General features: G+C 36.1%; 3 protein-coding genes across 4 annotated transcripts in view; 2 read left to right on the top strand and 1 right to left on the bottom strand.

Moving 5' to 3' along the window:
* Positions 1–5,271: 5,271 nt before the first annotated feature.
* Positions 5,272–7,232, top strand: LOC129746082 (syntenin-1-like). Its single transcript, XM_055739532.1, has 3 exons — positions 5,272–5,523; positions 5,965–6,406; positions 6,470–7,232. The coding sequence occupies exons 2-3, from the start codon at positions 5,978–5,980 to the stop codon at positions 7,022–7,024; spliced, it is 984 nt and encodes a 327-aa protein (XP_055595507.1). The 5' UTR covers positions 5,272–5,523; positions 5,965–5,977; the 3' UTR covers positions 7,025–7,232.
* Positions 7,233–8,217: 985 nt separating this feature from the next.
* On the top strand, positions 8,218–9,688 carry LOC129743776 (estradiol 17-beta-dehydrogenase 8). Its single transcript, XM_055735936.1, has 3 exons — positions 8,218–8,437; positions 8,645–9,262; positions 9,337–9,688. Exons 1-3 carry the CDS (start codon positions 8,398–8,400, stop codon positions 9,417–9,419), a joined length of 741 nt encoding a protein of 246 aa, XP_055591911.1. The 5' UTR covers positions 8,218–8,397; the 3' UTR covers positions 9,420–9,688.
* The window catches only part of LOC129743774 (serine/threonine-protein kinase ATM), a 32,147-nt gene continuing 28,064 nt past the window's right edge, over positions 9,584–13,666 (bottom strand). For both annotated transcript variants that reach the window (XM_055735933.1, XM_055735934.1), the window contains exons 16-18: positions 10,889–11,163; positions 10,101–10,830; positions 9,584–10,036 (exon numbers count right to left, since the gene is read on the bottom strand). In XM_055735933.1, the coding sequence (XP_055591908.1) occupies positions 9,682–10,036; positions 10,101–10,830; positions 10,889–11,163 (1,360 nt within the window). In that variant the 3' untranslated portion in view covers positions 9,584–9,681. The remainder of the gene's footprint in view (positions 10,037–10,100; positions 10,831–10,888; positions 11,164–13,666) is intronic.

Below are 13,666 nucleotides of genomic sequence, written 5' to 3'. Positions count from 1 at the left end.
CCGCGAGCAGTATACCAGGTTTGACTCATACTTACCACATGTAAACGTAGAGATTTATTCGTAATTCTAATCTATAGCCACTGGAAAGTTCGGATAAAACCGTTAGGAAAAAACCCGTTCCGGTAGTTGAAAAGAACAAGCGATATAAGCGCACTAAATTTGTAAGTGTTAAATAGTACTTTCTGCTTAAACCTACTTTACTTAAAATAACCTTAAAATAAATTGCAGCTTGAAGCTGTCGTTGACAAGCTATCTAGATTGGTGAACCTTTTTTTCAATACCGGAACATACCTGAAACGACCAGTGGCGCCTCAGGTTGTGCCCGGGAATGTCCAGGTTGATTCCCAATTGTCACTCGAACAAATCAATAAAATTTCGTTTATTTTACTATTACGACTATGTAATTTTAGATGATTTCACTTGTCAGTTACACACTTGATCCAGGAAAGTTTGAGAAAAGAGAGATGACGATAAATGCCCGCAATATGACTGAATTGTAGTTATAGCTGGATGTGGCGAATAAGTTACGTTATATTCAAGCCAATGAAATCAGTTTTTGGAATCCAATTCATCGATTGAGCATAAGGACGTTTGCGCCAAATTAGAAATGCATTAGGTCGTAAGTATATCTTCAATGATTACAACTCAATTAACGCCATTTTCGAGTACGTCAGCATGTTCTACTGTGGTTCTACGTTCACTTTTACTGTGACATTCAAATTTTCAGACAAATCGGACCAGCATTAATAAAGCGAGAATTGAAAATATGGTTCGAAACTTTAACATCGATTTTTTTCAAAACATGTCCACTAGACCGCTGCAGGCTTTGTATAGGAAATCTGAAATTTATAAGTTATCACAACTCCCATACCATTTTTTGACGGGATTTTCACACACAAAAATCTCCGTAAAGTTTGGAAGCGATACAATGAGTCCTGATTTAGCGCAACGAGTTTTAATTTTGTATGGAGAATTACATGGGGAATCAATTTTTTTTATTCAAAAATCGCTACAGATTTACAGAAACTTCGGAAAAATAAAGAAGAGGCTGAATACTATTCCTCGAATTAATCTCTACAAATGATGTGAAGGTACTTTGATGCTTAGTTGTAACACAACAAAGATATTTGGAATTTAGAAAATATTTATTAAAAACTCAGACGAGTTTACTTCACTCATGGCATCGCTGGCTGAAAACTTGCATGCAAATTATTCCTTCCCAGATCGAAGAAACGGTCCCGAATCGGCCCGAAATCGGTCAGAAATTAGTCCAAAGTCAGTCCGTTTAACATGTGAAGATTTATAATGTTGAATTCTTCATAAACTAGTTTAGTAACTTTACTTTACACTATGGTGGTATTATTTAGAGAAAAAGCACCATTATTACACTGAAAAAAATCATAACTTATATAATTTTCAATCGATTTCGGTAAAAAACCTCTTGAATCATTTGTTTTCACTGATTCACAGAATCCACAGGAAATGATTTTTTTTTTCAAATGTTAAAATCAGGTCCAAAACCATATCTAAAGTTGATTTTTTCAAAAAAAAATTGTGTTATTTATCGTGTTTTCTATCATTAATTCACAAATACTGTGTGTATTGTGTTAAATTTACCCAAAAATGAAGTTCAAGATCAATTGCAAATTTAACACTAAACATACCGACATTTTTTATATACCTATTCATACCGCGAGTAGTCATATTTTTTCCGCTAAAACTCTCTTGTTTCTTTACCGATTTCTACAAAGTTTATAGTTTTGGAAAGCTCGTAATGTGACTCAAATACGGTTATTCAAAGTTGAAGAAAAAAAAATCGAAAAAACAGCCTTCGGGAAAAAGGCTATAAATCAGTTATTAACTACTCGAAAAAAAAAATTCACTTAGTGTCTGAGAACGCTGAAGTTAGAAGCTATATGTTACACATACGGAAATATTTTTTGAAAATTTCTTAAGATCATGGCCAATAAAAATGTAAAAAAGTGGTGTAAAAATCGTAATTTTTATTAAATCAACACCCAAAGCTGTTCTCGTTACAGTAGAAAATTCTTGTAAAGTGAACTGGAAATTTGACGTAATTGACATTTTGGCATCTTTAGATTTCTTAAACACAGAATTTTTGACGACTTTTCAAAGGTAGCTGTTTCTTTTATTGCTTTTTATCAATCTGCCTTTTCTGAGACTACTCTAGCACTTGGTTGGGCTTTGCACTGGAGCGAAGCGTTCTCAGGCACTAAGTGAAATTCTATCCGAGTACTTAATAACTGATTTATAGCCTTTTTCCGAAGCCTGTTTTTCGATTTTTTTTCTTTGATTTTGAATAACTTTGAGAAAAATAATTGTAGCTAAATTTTGTTTGAAAATCGTATTTGAGTCACATTACGAGTTTTCCAAAACTATAAACTTTGTAGAAATCGGTCGAGAAACAAGAGAGTTTTAGGGGAAAGTGTTTGCAGTCATTTGACCGCTCGCGGTATGCAAAGGTATACCACATGCGTAACTTAATCTTATTTTTCAACTTGGTTGTGTATTTCGGGATCGTTTCACCACATCTACCACCGTGTATCTCCAATAATCTCAAAAAGTTTGTATCTTACTTTCTACATAGTGCTCCAGTTTTTTTCTATCTGCGTTACCCGATTAAAAACGCCTTTGTGTATACCTACCTACCTAAGGGTCCAGCGCCGATTGACCGGCGCATAGGGCTGAGATAAAAGATCTCCACTGCTGGCGATCCGGAGCCAGCGTCTTCACTTGCTGCCAGCCGAGGTTCTCGTCAACTGTGCGGATTTCAGCGGCTAGACTTCGCCGCCACGAGCTTTTGGGCCTGCCTCTTCTTCGATGCCCATCTGGATTCCAGTCAAGCGCCTCTCTGCAAATCTCGTTTTCATCTCTTCGCAGCGTGTGCCCAATCCATCTCCACTTACGTTCCCGAATTTCGATTTCTAGCGCCTTTTGATGACACCGGCGATGAAGTTCAACGTTTGAGATCCAGTTGCCAGGCCACCAAGCGCGGATGATGTTCCGCAGGCAGCGATTCACAAAAACTTGCAGTTTTCGCGTCGTCACCGCATATGTGCACCAAGTTTCATACCCGTACAGCAATACGGATTTGACGTTTGAGTTGAAGATTCGGATCTTAGTTCGTAGAGAGATCTGGCGTGACCGCCAGATGTTTCGGAGACTCGCAAACGCAAATCGGGCTTTTCTGATCCGGGTCTCGATGTCCTTCTTGGTCCCACCATCAGGCGTAATCTGGCTACCAAGATACTGGAAGCACTCCACTGTCTCAACCTGTTGTCCAGCTACCACGAAATTGGAACGATTTTCTGTATTGATTTCCATCGACTTGGTCTTTCCGTCATTGATTTTGAGACCTGCTGCCTTGGAGCTTTCGGTGAGGTCGTCGAGTTTGCTCTGCATGTCTTGTTGTGTTTGGGCGAGCAAAACAATATCGTCTGCCAGGTCAAGGTCGTTCAGTTGCTCCATGGTTGAAGGATTCCACAGCAATCCTCGGTTTGGTCTACAGTCAATCGATCCAGTCAAGATCTCATCCATTACGATGAGAAAAAGCAGCGGTGACAAAATACATCCTTGTCTCACTCCAGCAGTTACCGGGATTGGTTCGGACAAGACACCGTCGTGCAAGACCTTGCACGAAAATGCCTCGTACTGTGCTTCGATGAGATGGACTAGTTTCTCTGGGACCCCTCGTCGTCTAAGAGCAGCCCAGATGTTTTCGTGGTTCAGTCGGTCAAATGCTTTTTCGAAATCAACGAACACCAGCAGAAGAGAGTCCTGAAATTCGTTGATTTGTTCCAGTATTATTCGTAGCGTTGTGATGTGGTCCACACATGATCGTCCAAACTATTGAGGTACGTTCAATTCTGAGAGAGCCTTTGTGTATGCCACGCATTAGCTTGTATTCAAGAATTCATCTAGAAATATTGCATGCAAGTTCAGGTTTCCAGTGCTGCTGACAGTTTTGACTGTTGATCTACTATGAATGATTTTTTTTTACAGATTGCTTTAACTTTTTTCTGGTAGCATCTAGCTGAAAGTAACCTTAGTAAAAATTGAAGTTTAAGAATACAGTAACTCATTGAAGAAGTTATTTTTTGCATAAAACCCAAAATCGCTTCCCTAGCGATTTTAATCTGAAAAAAAAACTTTCCTCATACTAATTTCCATACAAATTTAAAACCCGTTGCGCTAATTCAGGGATGAACCAAATCATTTTATATTTAACAGAGATGATTGGAGAGCAAAATGGAATCGAAAAAACACATGGGAGTAAAAAGTCAGTTTTTGCAGCGGTCTAATGTCCACTGGCTCATACGACCAAATCAAAAATCTCTAGAAATATAATAAATATGTACCATATGCGAATTATTTCTCTAAACATCTCTTAAAAGTGTAGAACAGTTAAGACTTCGGTTTATAAAATGCTATAACAATTTGTGAACGTATATCGATATAAGTTTTTTTTGTAACTTCTCCATATTGGTGCGTTTGCTCTTAGGCTGGCACACGATCGTTTTTGAGGTTGATTTTCTCAACATCGCCCTGGATTATGACACAAATATTACTAGCGAAGCTAGCGAAAAATATGACTATAAGGACAATAAATGCATAAAAAAATAAAACGGTATAATTTTGTGCTCTCACAATACACAGCAAATGAATTCGAATGAAAAATTATAAGTGCTTATTTTCGCGCAGTGTGGATTGTCAGTTTCTGTTTCGATCGTTTCGATGTTTACTTTTTTTTATTTATCCAAAATGAACACATGCACCGAAACACCCACACACCTTTGCTTCTTATTAGTATCCAGCGTACTGAACAGGATATACATTTTAGTATTGGCGTATTTTTTTTGATTCCGGATTTGGCTCTGGAACCGTCAGAATAAAAAAGCAAGTTTCGGGTTTCGAGTTATTCCATACGTAGGTGTGCGTGAGAACGCGCGCAATGTTTACATGCAGCTGTCATTTTGTCCTCCCTTCTGGATTCCTTCATTCGGTTCTTCACATCCGGATTGCCGTTTTTCGTGTCCGGATTGCACTGGACTGCAGATAGTACGATTTTGCTTGGCTGAGAGGTTCAAAATCGCGGCAATAATCATTTGCCCGTTCATTATTTCAACTGTTTTGTTTTCAGCCAAAAACAGCTGTTTAATGTTTTGACAACAACGTTGAGAGTATTGGTGAACTTCTCGCAAAACGGACTTTTTTCTCAGGGCGACTCCGTCCCTTTTTCGAGCGAACCTAGGTTGCCTCTCGAGCAATAAATGAGCACGATGACAGCAGTTAGAGCGAACCTAGGTTGCCTCTAGTTTGCCTCCAGGTGAAAAAAAATACGGTATATGATTCATACGCTCATCACATCAGAAGAGGTCAGAAGAAAAGGGCTTCTGTAGTGTTTGGCCTGCAAAATTTTTCAACGTAAAAGATTGTTTTTCTAACTTTGGAAGTCCTTTGCCAATTTGAAACAAGTTTTGACGTGAATATCGGAATATAAAGGTAAGAGCATTGTGATGTTTGAAGTTGAATTATGTTGGATCACTCACATATGATGAAATGCGTATCGAAAAAAATCAGTGGTTCCCCTGAAATTGATATGGCTCTTCGAATCCTCTTGTGGGGAAATTGAGTAACGTGAAAAAAAAAACAATGAATCCTTTGTTGTCTAATGATTAGATTATACATAGGTAGATAGACTTAAGAAAAATATCTTTTTCAATAGATGTTACTTTATTTAAGGGAGTTAAACAACCAGGGTCATTCTTCGTTAAATAAATGTTAATAATTTCATTAACCTATTTCACATACGCCTAACAATATACATCTAACATTAAAACAAATAATTGTAACAATTTATCGTTTGCTACATTCATAATTAAACTATTTTATATCTTAACGTTTTTCATCTCAATTACTGCTAACATTTGTTATTTCATCTAGTCAACAGTCCAAAATGTCGCTGTATCCGTCTTTGGAAGATATGCAGGTCGATAAGATCCTCCAGTCGCAGAATGCTGCCGTGGCTAACGCTATAGCCACCCAACAGCAACAACAACAACAACTAGGTTTTCAAGGGCCCCCGCCGGCTTATACTATGAATCCATATCCACAGTTGTATGAACTGCCACGATCAGAGATCGGGAATCACTCAACCGGAGAGGAATCCAAGAAGCAAGGATTTATTTACCCTGATCTAGGTGATTATCTGGGATTAGAGTTGAGTCGGGGAATGATTGAGGCCAACATGCCAGAATATTTGCATCGGGATAATCAATTAGAAGCTTCTCCTTTGACCGTGGTTAATAATGCTAACATGATAGCACCAGTTTCGGGGTCATCTGTAGGTTTGCAACGTGGTCAGGTGACCAACGGAATACGTGAGGTAATTCTTAGAGTGTGTTACCCAGTTACAAGAAATATTAATATTTTGTCGCCTGTTTTACAGATTATTCTGTGTAAGGGAACCGATAAAAAAGTCGGTCTTCGAGCCCAATCGATCAACAAGGGAGTATTTGTGTGCCTGGTGGTTAAGGACAGTCCAGCTGCTCTTGCTGGATTGAGATTTGGAGATCAAATATTGCAAATTAACGGAACTCTCGTAGCTGGATACTCCGTTGATGACGTTCATAAGCTATTGAAAAAAAGCCAGAAAGATAACATTTCGCTAGTAGCTCGTGATCGTCCGTTTGAGAGAGCGGTTACTTTGCACAAAGATTCAACTGGTCATGTTGGTTTCCAATTCAATGATGGAAAGATTACAGCTATAGTAAAAGACTCATCGGCGGCAAGAAACGGACTTCTTATCGAACATCAACTACTGGAAATTAATGGTCAAAACGTTATTGGAATGAAAGATAAGGATATTTCCAAAATCATAGCTAGTGGTGGTCAAATCATAACGGTCACCATTATACCGAGCATGATTTATGATGTAATGATAAAAAAATTGTCTGTTTCATTTTTACGGGGTAAAATGGATCACACAATTCCCGATTTTTAAAGTGCCAACTAAATTTAATACAAAATTGAAATAACGAGTGCATGCATTTTAACGCACATTAAACATTTGTAACACACAAGTTAGCTACTAAACGTAGTAAAATAAACGATGTATTGTCTCCACTAGTGTCATTAAATATGAACTATCAGGTAAAACTTATATTGCATATGGTTTTGAAATATATTCAAATTTATTACCAGTAATAAAACCAGTGTTTCATTAAAATTTTGGTGATATGTATCGTTCCATGAATAATTTTAAACTCTTTAGTGGCGTTTAAATAGTTAGATCAGAGGAAAATGATAGTTTAGAGTAGCCAGCTTAGAGAAGTGAGCAATCTTGAGACGTTAGTTAGACCATCATGCCATTAAATCCACTTCGGATAAATATAGCTAAATGCAGTACAAGATAATGAACTAACCCCTCATGATTCCAGTTGGAGGAAAAACGTTGGCGGGTTAGGTCGTTGAGACAGGTCGCTTACATACTCCTTACGAAACTTACTAGTTTTTTTTATGGAATTTAAAATATTAAAAATAAAATGGACAGCCCTCAACATGTTATAGAACCCCATCTTCAGCTGTTGATTGAATCCTTGGGCTGACAACCACATCTTGCGAAACTATCGTCTGGGTCCAATGTTGTCAGATGACTTGAAGGTAGTTCCCAACAGAACAGGAAATGCACAATGCTGTTCTTCTAAAACCTCATCACTACTTGTGGTCAATTTCACTGACAGATTATACGATACCCAATCTACATAGGGATTCTATTGAAATAAACCGTGCCACGAGCCTACAAGTTGAGTTCCATCGATCAACTACTGGACCTTCCATTGAAGCCCTCCATGTCAAGTCCCGTTGATAAGCTGTTGTATCTATGTGGCTCTACCACATTTCTTAGTTTGGCCCCATACGGTTTTGTGGATCAAGTTCTGGAGATTTGCACAAATTTACTAAACGAATTATCCCATATCGCTTTAATACTTAACTACTTTACTTACATCATTATAGTGAAACGAATGTGTTTAAAGATTGGATTTAAAATTTTTAACCAAAAAATTTTTTCTGCATAAAGCAATTTTCTTCGAACCACCGCAACGATCGAAAATTATCAAAACGAATGAATTAAGTTCATTCAGAAGATTCATTCCTGTTTTTGGGTAAATCGGGTCAATTCCCCTGTAACACGCACAACACAGTCGACAGTCGCGTATCGACCGAGCAGAAGTAAGCGGATAAGTTTGGTTGTGAAGAGCTTCCTAATCATATTCTAGATTACCTTTAATTGAATCTAGGTCTAGAATTGTAACTTATTCCAAGCTAATTTAAACAGACCTTTTTTATTTATTGTGATAAATTGTTAAAATCACAATGAGTGGACCTTTAGCGGGCCGACTGGCGCTGGTAACAGGTAAGGTTCAAGGTCGTTCAATCGACAGTTCAAGCTGTTATGTAAAATTTAGCTACTATTCATTGATAATGCATGTTCAGCTGAGCTGCTGATTGGCACTTATATATGAGGCTAGATCTACTCTACGTACGTTCTACTGATTCACGCCTGTCAGTATATTAAGCTTTACTTAAAATCTATTTTATCATCGGCTATGTTAATTAACAGGTGCTGGATCTGGTATCGGTAGAATGGCCAGTAAACTGCTGTCCAGAGATGGTGCCATTGTTGTGGCCGTGGACCGCAATATTAAAGCCGCCCAGGAAACGGTCGATGGGCTAACCGGCTCAAGCGATAATATTGCATTTGAGATGGATGTTTCCTCGAGTGAAAGCATCGCCAAAGTGCTCAATGCGACACTAGAAAAATATAAGGGTCCACCAAGGATAGTTGTCAATTCAGCTGGCATAACGAGAGACAACTTTCTGGTGAAAATGCCGGAAAGCGATTTTGATGCCGTTATCAATGTGAACCTCAAAGGCACCTGGCTCATGTTACAACATTTTGGAAAGGCGATGATCGAGAAGAATCTGACCGGATCGATGATCAATGTTTCGTCAATAGTAGCACGTAGCGGTAATATCGGCCAATCAAACTATTCACCGAGTAAAGCCGGCGTTGAAGCTATGACCAAAGTCGTCGCCAGAGAGTTTGGTCGTTACGGTATTCGTGTGAATGCAGTAGTTCCTGGGTTCATCGACACACCAATGACAGATACCGTGCCTCAAAAGGTCAAAGACATGATTACCATGCAATGTGCTTTACGCCGCTTTGGGAAACCCGAAGGTAAACCTAAACGGAACAAGCAACAAACCGCACAGTTATTGGGTACCTATATGTTTGTTTTTTTTTTTTTATAGAAATTGCTGAAGTTATAGCATTTTTGGCATCGGAAAAAAGCAGCTACGTGAACGGCACTTCGGTTGAAGTTACTGGAGGATAAGCAAATCCGTGATACACCATTGAAACTGCATTTAAAACAGCAACTGGAAATCATGTTGCAAAGAAAACCTAATTACCTCAACATAAATGCCATACCTATGATTTTCAAACGTCGATGTCTCAAGGAATTTCTTTTTGTCACTAATAAATTGTGTAACACATTAATAAATGTCAAACAGTAAAATATTAAAATCAAAGAAACTACAAAAAAAAAACAATAAATATGTACCTTGTGATATATTGGTTTTTGAGCACGTACTGTTTCATAGATAAGGCTGCCAACCCTGGAACAACTGACACAGATTCAAAGTACTTGTAGCCGCAAAAATCAACCTTTCTACTTGCCCTTCGACAGAAATGAATTTTTCATCTTCTTTGCCATTCAACTTATCGCTAACTCGCAATAGAGCACGTTCTGCACTTATGTTGACTCCATCTCCACTGCAACTGCCCAGGACAGTTCCTTCGGCTCCGTATAATTCGGCCATTTGACGGCGGGCAGCTTTTTTATTGGAGAGAACATTCCATGTATATAATGGATCGTAGAGCAGAACCTCGAGAATAGTCATTATCGGAGCATGATTGTTTCGCAAAATATCTAGAGTTTTTTCACATGCTCTGCAAACGTACAAGATAATAATAGTTATAAAAAAGCGGTCGAAAAAAGCTATTTATATCTTACTTCTTGAATACCCCTTCAATTCCACTAACACCCATTCCGGCCACGATATCCCGAGTTAACCTGAAAGGAATTGTTTCTGGAGTCGGCAAATTCTTGCCCAATTCAAACGCAATCCCAAAGTCAATGTGAATCACTTCGGCTGACTTTTGATCTACTAAAATATTTTGTACATGTCGATCTCCTATTCCTAGAATGTACCCGATCATCGATGACACAGCAACACTTTTGGTGTAACACAATCGACGTTCGAACCACGTGCCCGGTACAAGATACTTTTCTAGGAAGAAATGCTGGAAAACGGGATGTAATTGTTGACAAATCTTTAGGTATTTTTCCTGCTTTGTTCGAACCGAAGATTTGGCCAATTCGGCGAAAGCTTTCCTAGCTTCCAATGGATTAATATCCTTCGGCCTGTATCGTGCGTGTGCCGTTATAAGCCACGATCCAATAGGTAAAGTATTGGAACACCATTCAAGAATTCCACTTTGTCGAGAAAGAGGAACAACTTTATAAGTTCGAACTGTTAGCTTCGTTTTGCTTGCTTCTCTATCATTCCTTAATAGAACATTAAGTATATTGAAAACCTGCTCCATGACTGCATCTTGGCGCATGTCATCCTTGCCTTTAAGCAATTGAGTACGCTCTAACCCGTCCAGACAGTGGCATTTCAACTTTTTCGGTGCATTGATTCCTCCAACACCCTGGATGTTGTCATCCCATCTATGAACGCCTACAAATAGTGAACATTATTATCAGGAAATATTTACAGTATTATCAGGAAGCTTCACCTATTATGTTATCATAAATCCCATTTTCTTTGACTTTTAGTTCAACAGTTGAACAATGTATCTTATCGAAATTCTTGCACTTGTGCAATGCATCTCGTGAACTCATTTTGTACTCGCTGAATCCTCTCGCACTGCCAAGCGTACGGTTGGCCATTTCAATCAAGGCCATATTCATTTCGGTCATTTGATTAACAATTTGTGCGATTTTGGAATTTTTTATGAGTTTTTTGTGCAGCTGTTGGGCACCCAGAAGACGTTCGTCATCCTTGGGCACGCTGGTAAAGAAAAAAAAAAGGTTTAAGAGGTTGTATATCAGACACTACCACAAGGTTTGCGTAGAATTGCGGCATCTCAAAAAAAGTCAGAAATTTTTTCTCGTCTCCGGCGGAAATTATTCTTAAATCACTCTAGGCTTGAAACATTCTATTTCATGACACTACATACATATATGCCGTTCACAAATTAAAACTAATTTTTGCATTTCAATCAATCTTTTGTTTTGAAACTCAAATCTTGACATACAAAAACTCTACCTCGTCTTTAGAAGGAGTTTTTATTAAGAAGTGTAACCAAACAGATTCAGAATTGCAGACCAACCATTTTAACTTCAAAATTAATACGAATACTATTTTTACATCAACAAGTTGAAAGCCATGTATCATATGACCCACGATGGTCATCAGAATTAACAAAACAAAATTTTGAACCTAGTATCCTCTACTTTATTACTAAAAATTTTGATTTACAAAAAATCGTTATAATTTGAAATATTCTTCAAGAAATCAATTCCATTCTCAATATTATTATGTGTTTCTTGTTCTTCTAAATAAATGCTCAACATCACACTCAAAAACGTTTTGAGAAATTGTACATGGCCACCATGGGTTTTCTATTTGTTTACTTTTCCAAGTTAAATTTTAGCTGTTTTAAAGCAAAAATAGAATCGTATTGCAAATTTGAACAATTTTGTTAAATGGATTAAATTTTTTTAACTTTATTCAGTTGTATCTGAAATACTTTTGATAATATCCTTTTAAAATTAAAAAAAAAAACTGTTGAATTAAACTAGATCTTGCATTATCATCTTTGAAATATTATTTCTTAATTGAATTAAATAGGTATAATGGACAAAATCAAATTCATTTTTTTTCTTGAACGTTGATTTGTTATTTTGTTTTAATTTTCAAATAAATTTATCGAATTTTAAAATCTAACTTTTAAAATTTATTGAAATGTTTCTATAAGTTTATTTTTTTTTTATTATTATTATTTATTTAATTAGGGACATTTTTTTATTTTTTTTTTTACTCTGAATTTTTTGTTCTGAAAACATGATCTTGGAAGCCTTTAAATCTAAATTTCTACCATAGTTTCCACCTTCTCTCTTTTAAAGGACCAAATTATTCAATTGAAAACGACAAATATTCAGTGCTTGAAATTTTTAACTTTAAAACCTCCGATTGAAAATGTATAAACGTTTTATTTATGTTCATCGTATTAAATCATGTATTTAAATCGATCATGATTTTTAATTAATCTTTAGAAAGTTCGAAAAATGATTCAAAGGAGCAACTTAAAAGTTAAATTTTAATACGCAATGTTAACTTAATATTTATTATCTTTGTGCTTTAGATTTTTACAACAAAACTTGGATTTTTTTTTTTGCTTTTTATTTTAGTTTCTCATTGGTCATAACATTGGTCACATACATTTTGAAGTTCTTAAAATTTTTAGCCTTTTATTTTAATTACTGAAAGAATTTAAATATAGAAAAAGTTTTATCTGTGACTTTGATCACTTGAATTCTTGAAATATAATTAAATATTTTCTTCTTGCATAAATTCATCTAACTTCAAAATAAACTTTTTTCCTTATCGAGAATTCACACTTTTAATCGTGATTTTTTTTAAGTTCAAGATGTTACATTTTTAATCAATTCTTCAATTGAAAGCTAAGAAAAGAAATGTAAAATTAGGTGATTAATAATATCAATCATTATCTTTTTTCTAACAATTTTTAATCATGGCCAATTTTTAACCTGATCTGACATTGATATGTGAGTTCCGTTTTTTTTATTTGATAATATATTTTATGTATTCTATTTGAATTTGAATTAATACATAAGAATCCATTTATGTCCGAAGCTTTGATTTTAAATTTGAAAACTAGACTGCTTAGAATTTATCTTCAAGCAAATTTCTAGTTCAGAATTAGGAACATCATTTTGAATAATTTATCAATGACTTACCGGAAATAGCATTGATTTGAAACAGTCATTTTGAGTTGTTTTGAGAACATTGATTTATTTTATCAGTAAAATTCACTACTTTTGAGTTTGTGTAATAACAATAAGTACGAAAATGGTTTAGAAATCAATTTCCTTATTTATTGTGTGTTTTTGGAATTGTTATCATTTTTGGCTAAATTTGAATTTCGAAAATCCCCCCCCCATGGATGGGTTCTTCGCACGGGCCTGTTTTGATCCATTGGTTTTTCATCCGGATCAATTTAAAATACACTGCCGGCCAAAAGTTTGGGATCACCCCTTTTTAAAACATGGAAACATACTTATCAAAACACATTTGTTAAATTTTGAGCAATAGATTGCATTGTGCTTCAAATTTTTAAAATAGCTACTTACACTGATGGACATAAACATCCGAAACTTTTAATGTTCTGTTGAAATTTTTGTTATTTTAACGTTATCTTTCCTCTTATGAAAATTTTATGCCCTTTGATAGAGAACATTTCCTAGAATCTATTCACATAAAAAATATG

This window comes from Uranotaenia lowii, chromosome 2 (assembly GCF_029784155.1).
Source record: "Uranotaenia lowii strain MFRU-FL chromosome 2, ASM2978415v1, whole genome shotgun sequence".
In the NCBI taxonomy this organism is placed as follows: Eukaryota; Metazoa; Arthropoda; class Insecta; order Diptera; family Culicidae; genus Uranotaenia; species Uranotaenia lowii.
Note: the sequence above shows the minus strand (reverse complement) of the source record. Positions and strands in the feature narration are given on the sequence as shown.

Coding starts and splice junctions, on each gene's coding strand:
- LOC129743776 (XM_055735936.1), top strand. CDS start 8,398: ATGAGTGGACCTTTAGCGGGCCGACTGGCGCTGGTAACAG. Junction 8,438..8,644: donor CCGACTGGCGCTGGTAACAG/GTAAGGTTCAAG, acceptor GTTAATTAACAG/GTGCTGGATCTGGTATCGGT. Junction 9,263..9,336: donor CCGCTTTGGGAAACCCGAAG/GTAAACCTAAAC, acceptor TTTTTTTTATAG/AAATTGCTGAAGTTATAGCA.
- LOC129746082 (XM_055739532.1), top strand. CDS start 5,978: ATGTCGCTGTATCCGTCTTTGGAAGATATGCAGGTCGATAAGATCCTC. Junction 6,407..6,469: donor TGACCAACGGAATACGTGAG/GTAATTCTTAGA, acceptor CCTGTTTTACAG/ATTATTCTGTGTAAGGGAAC.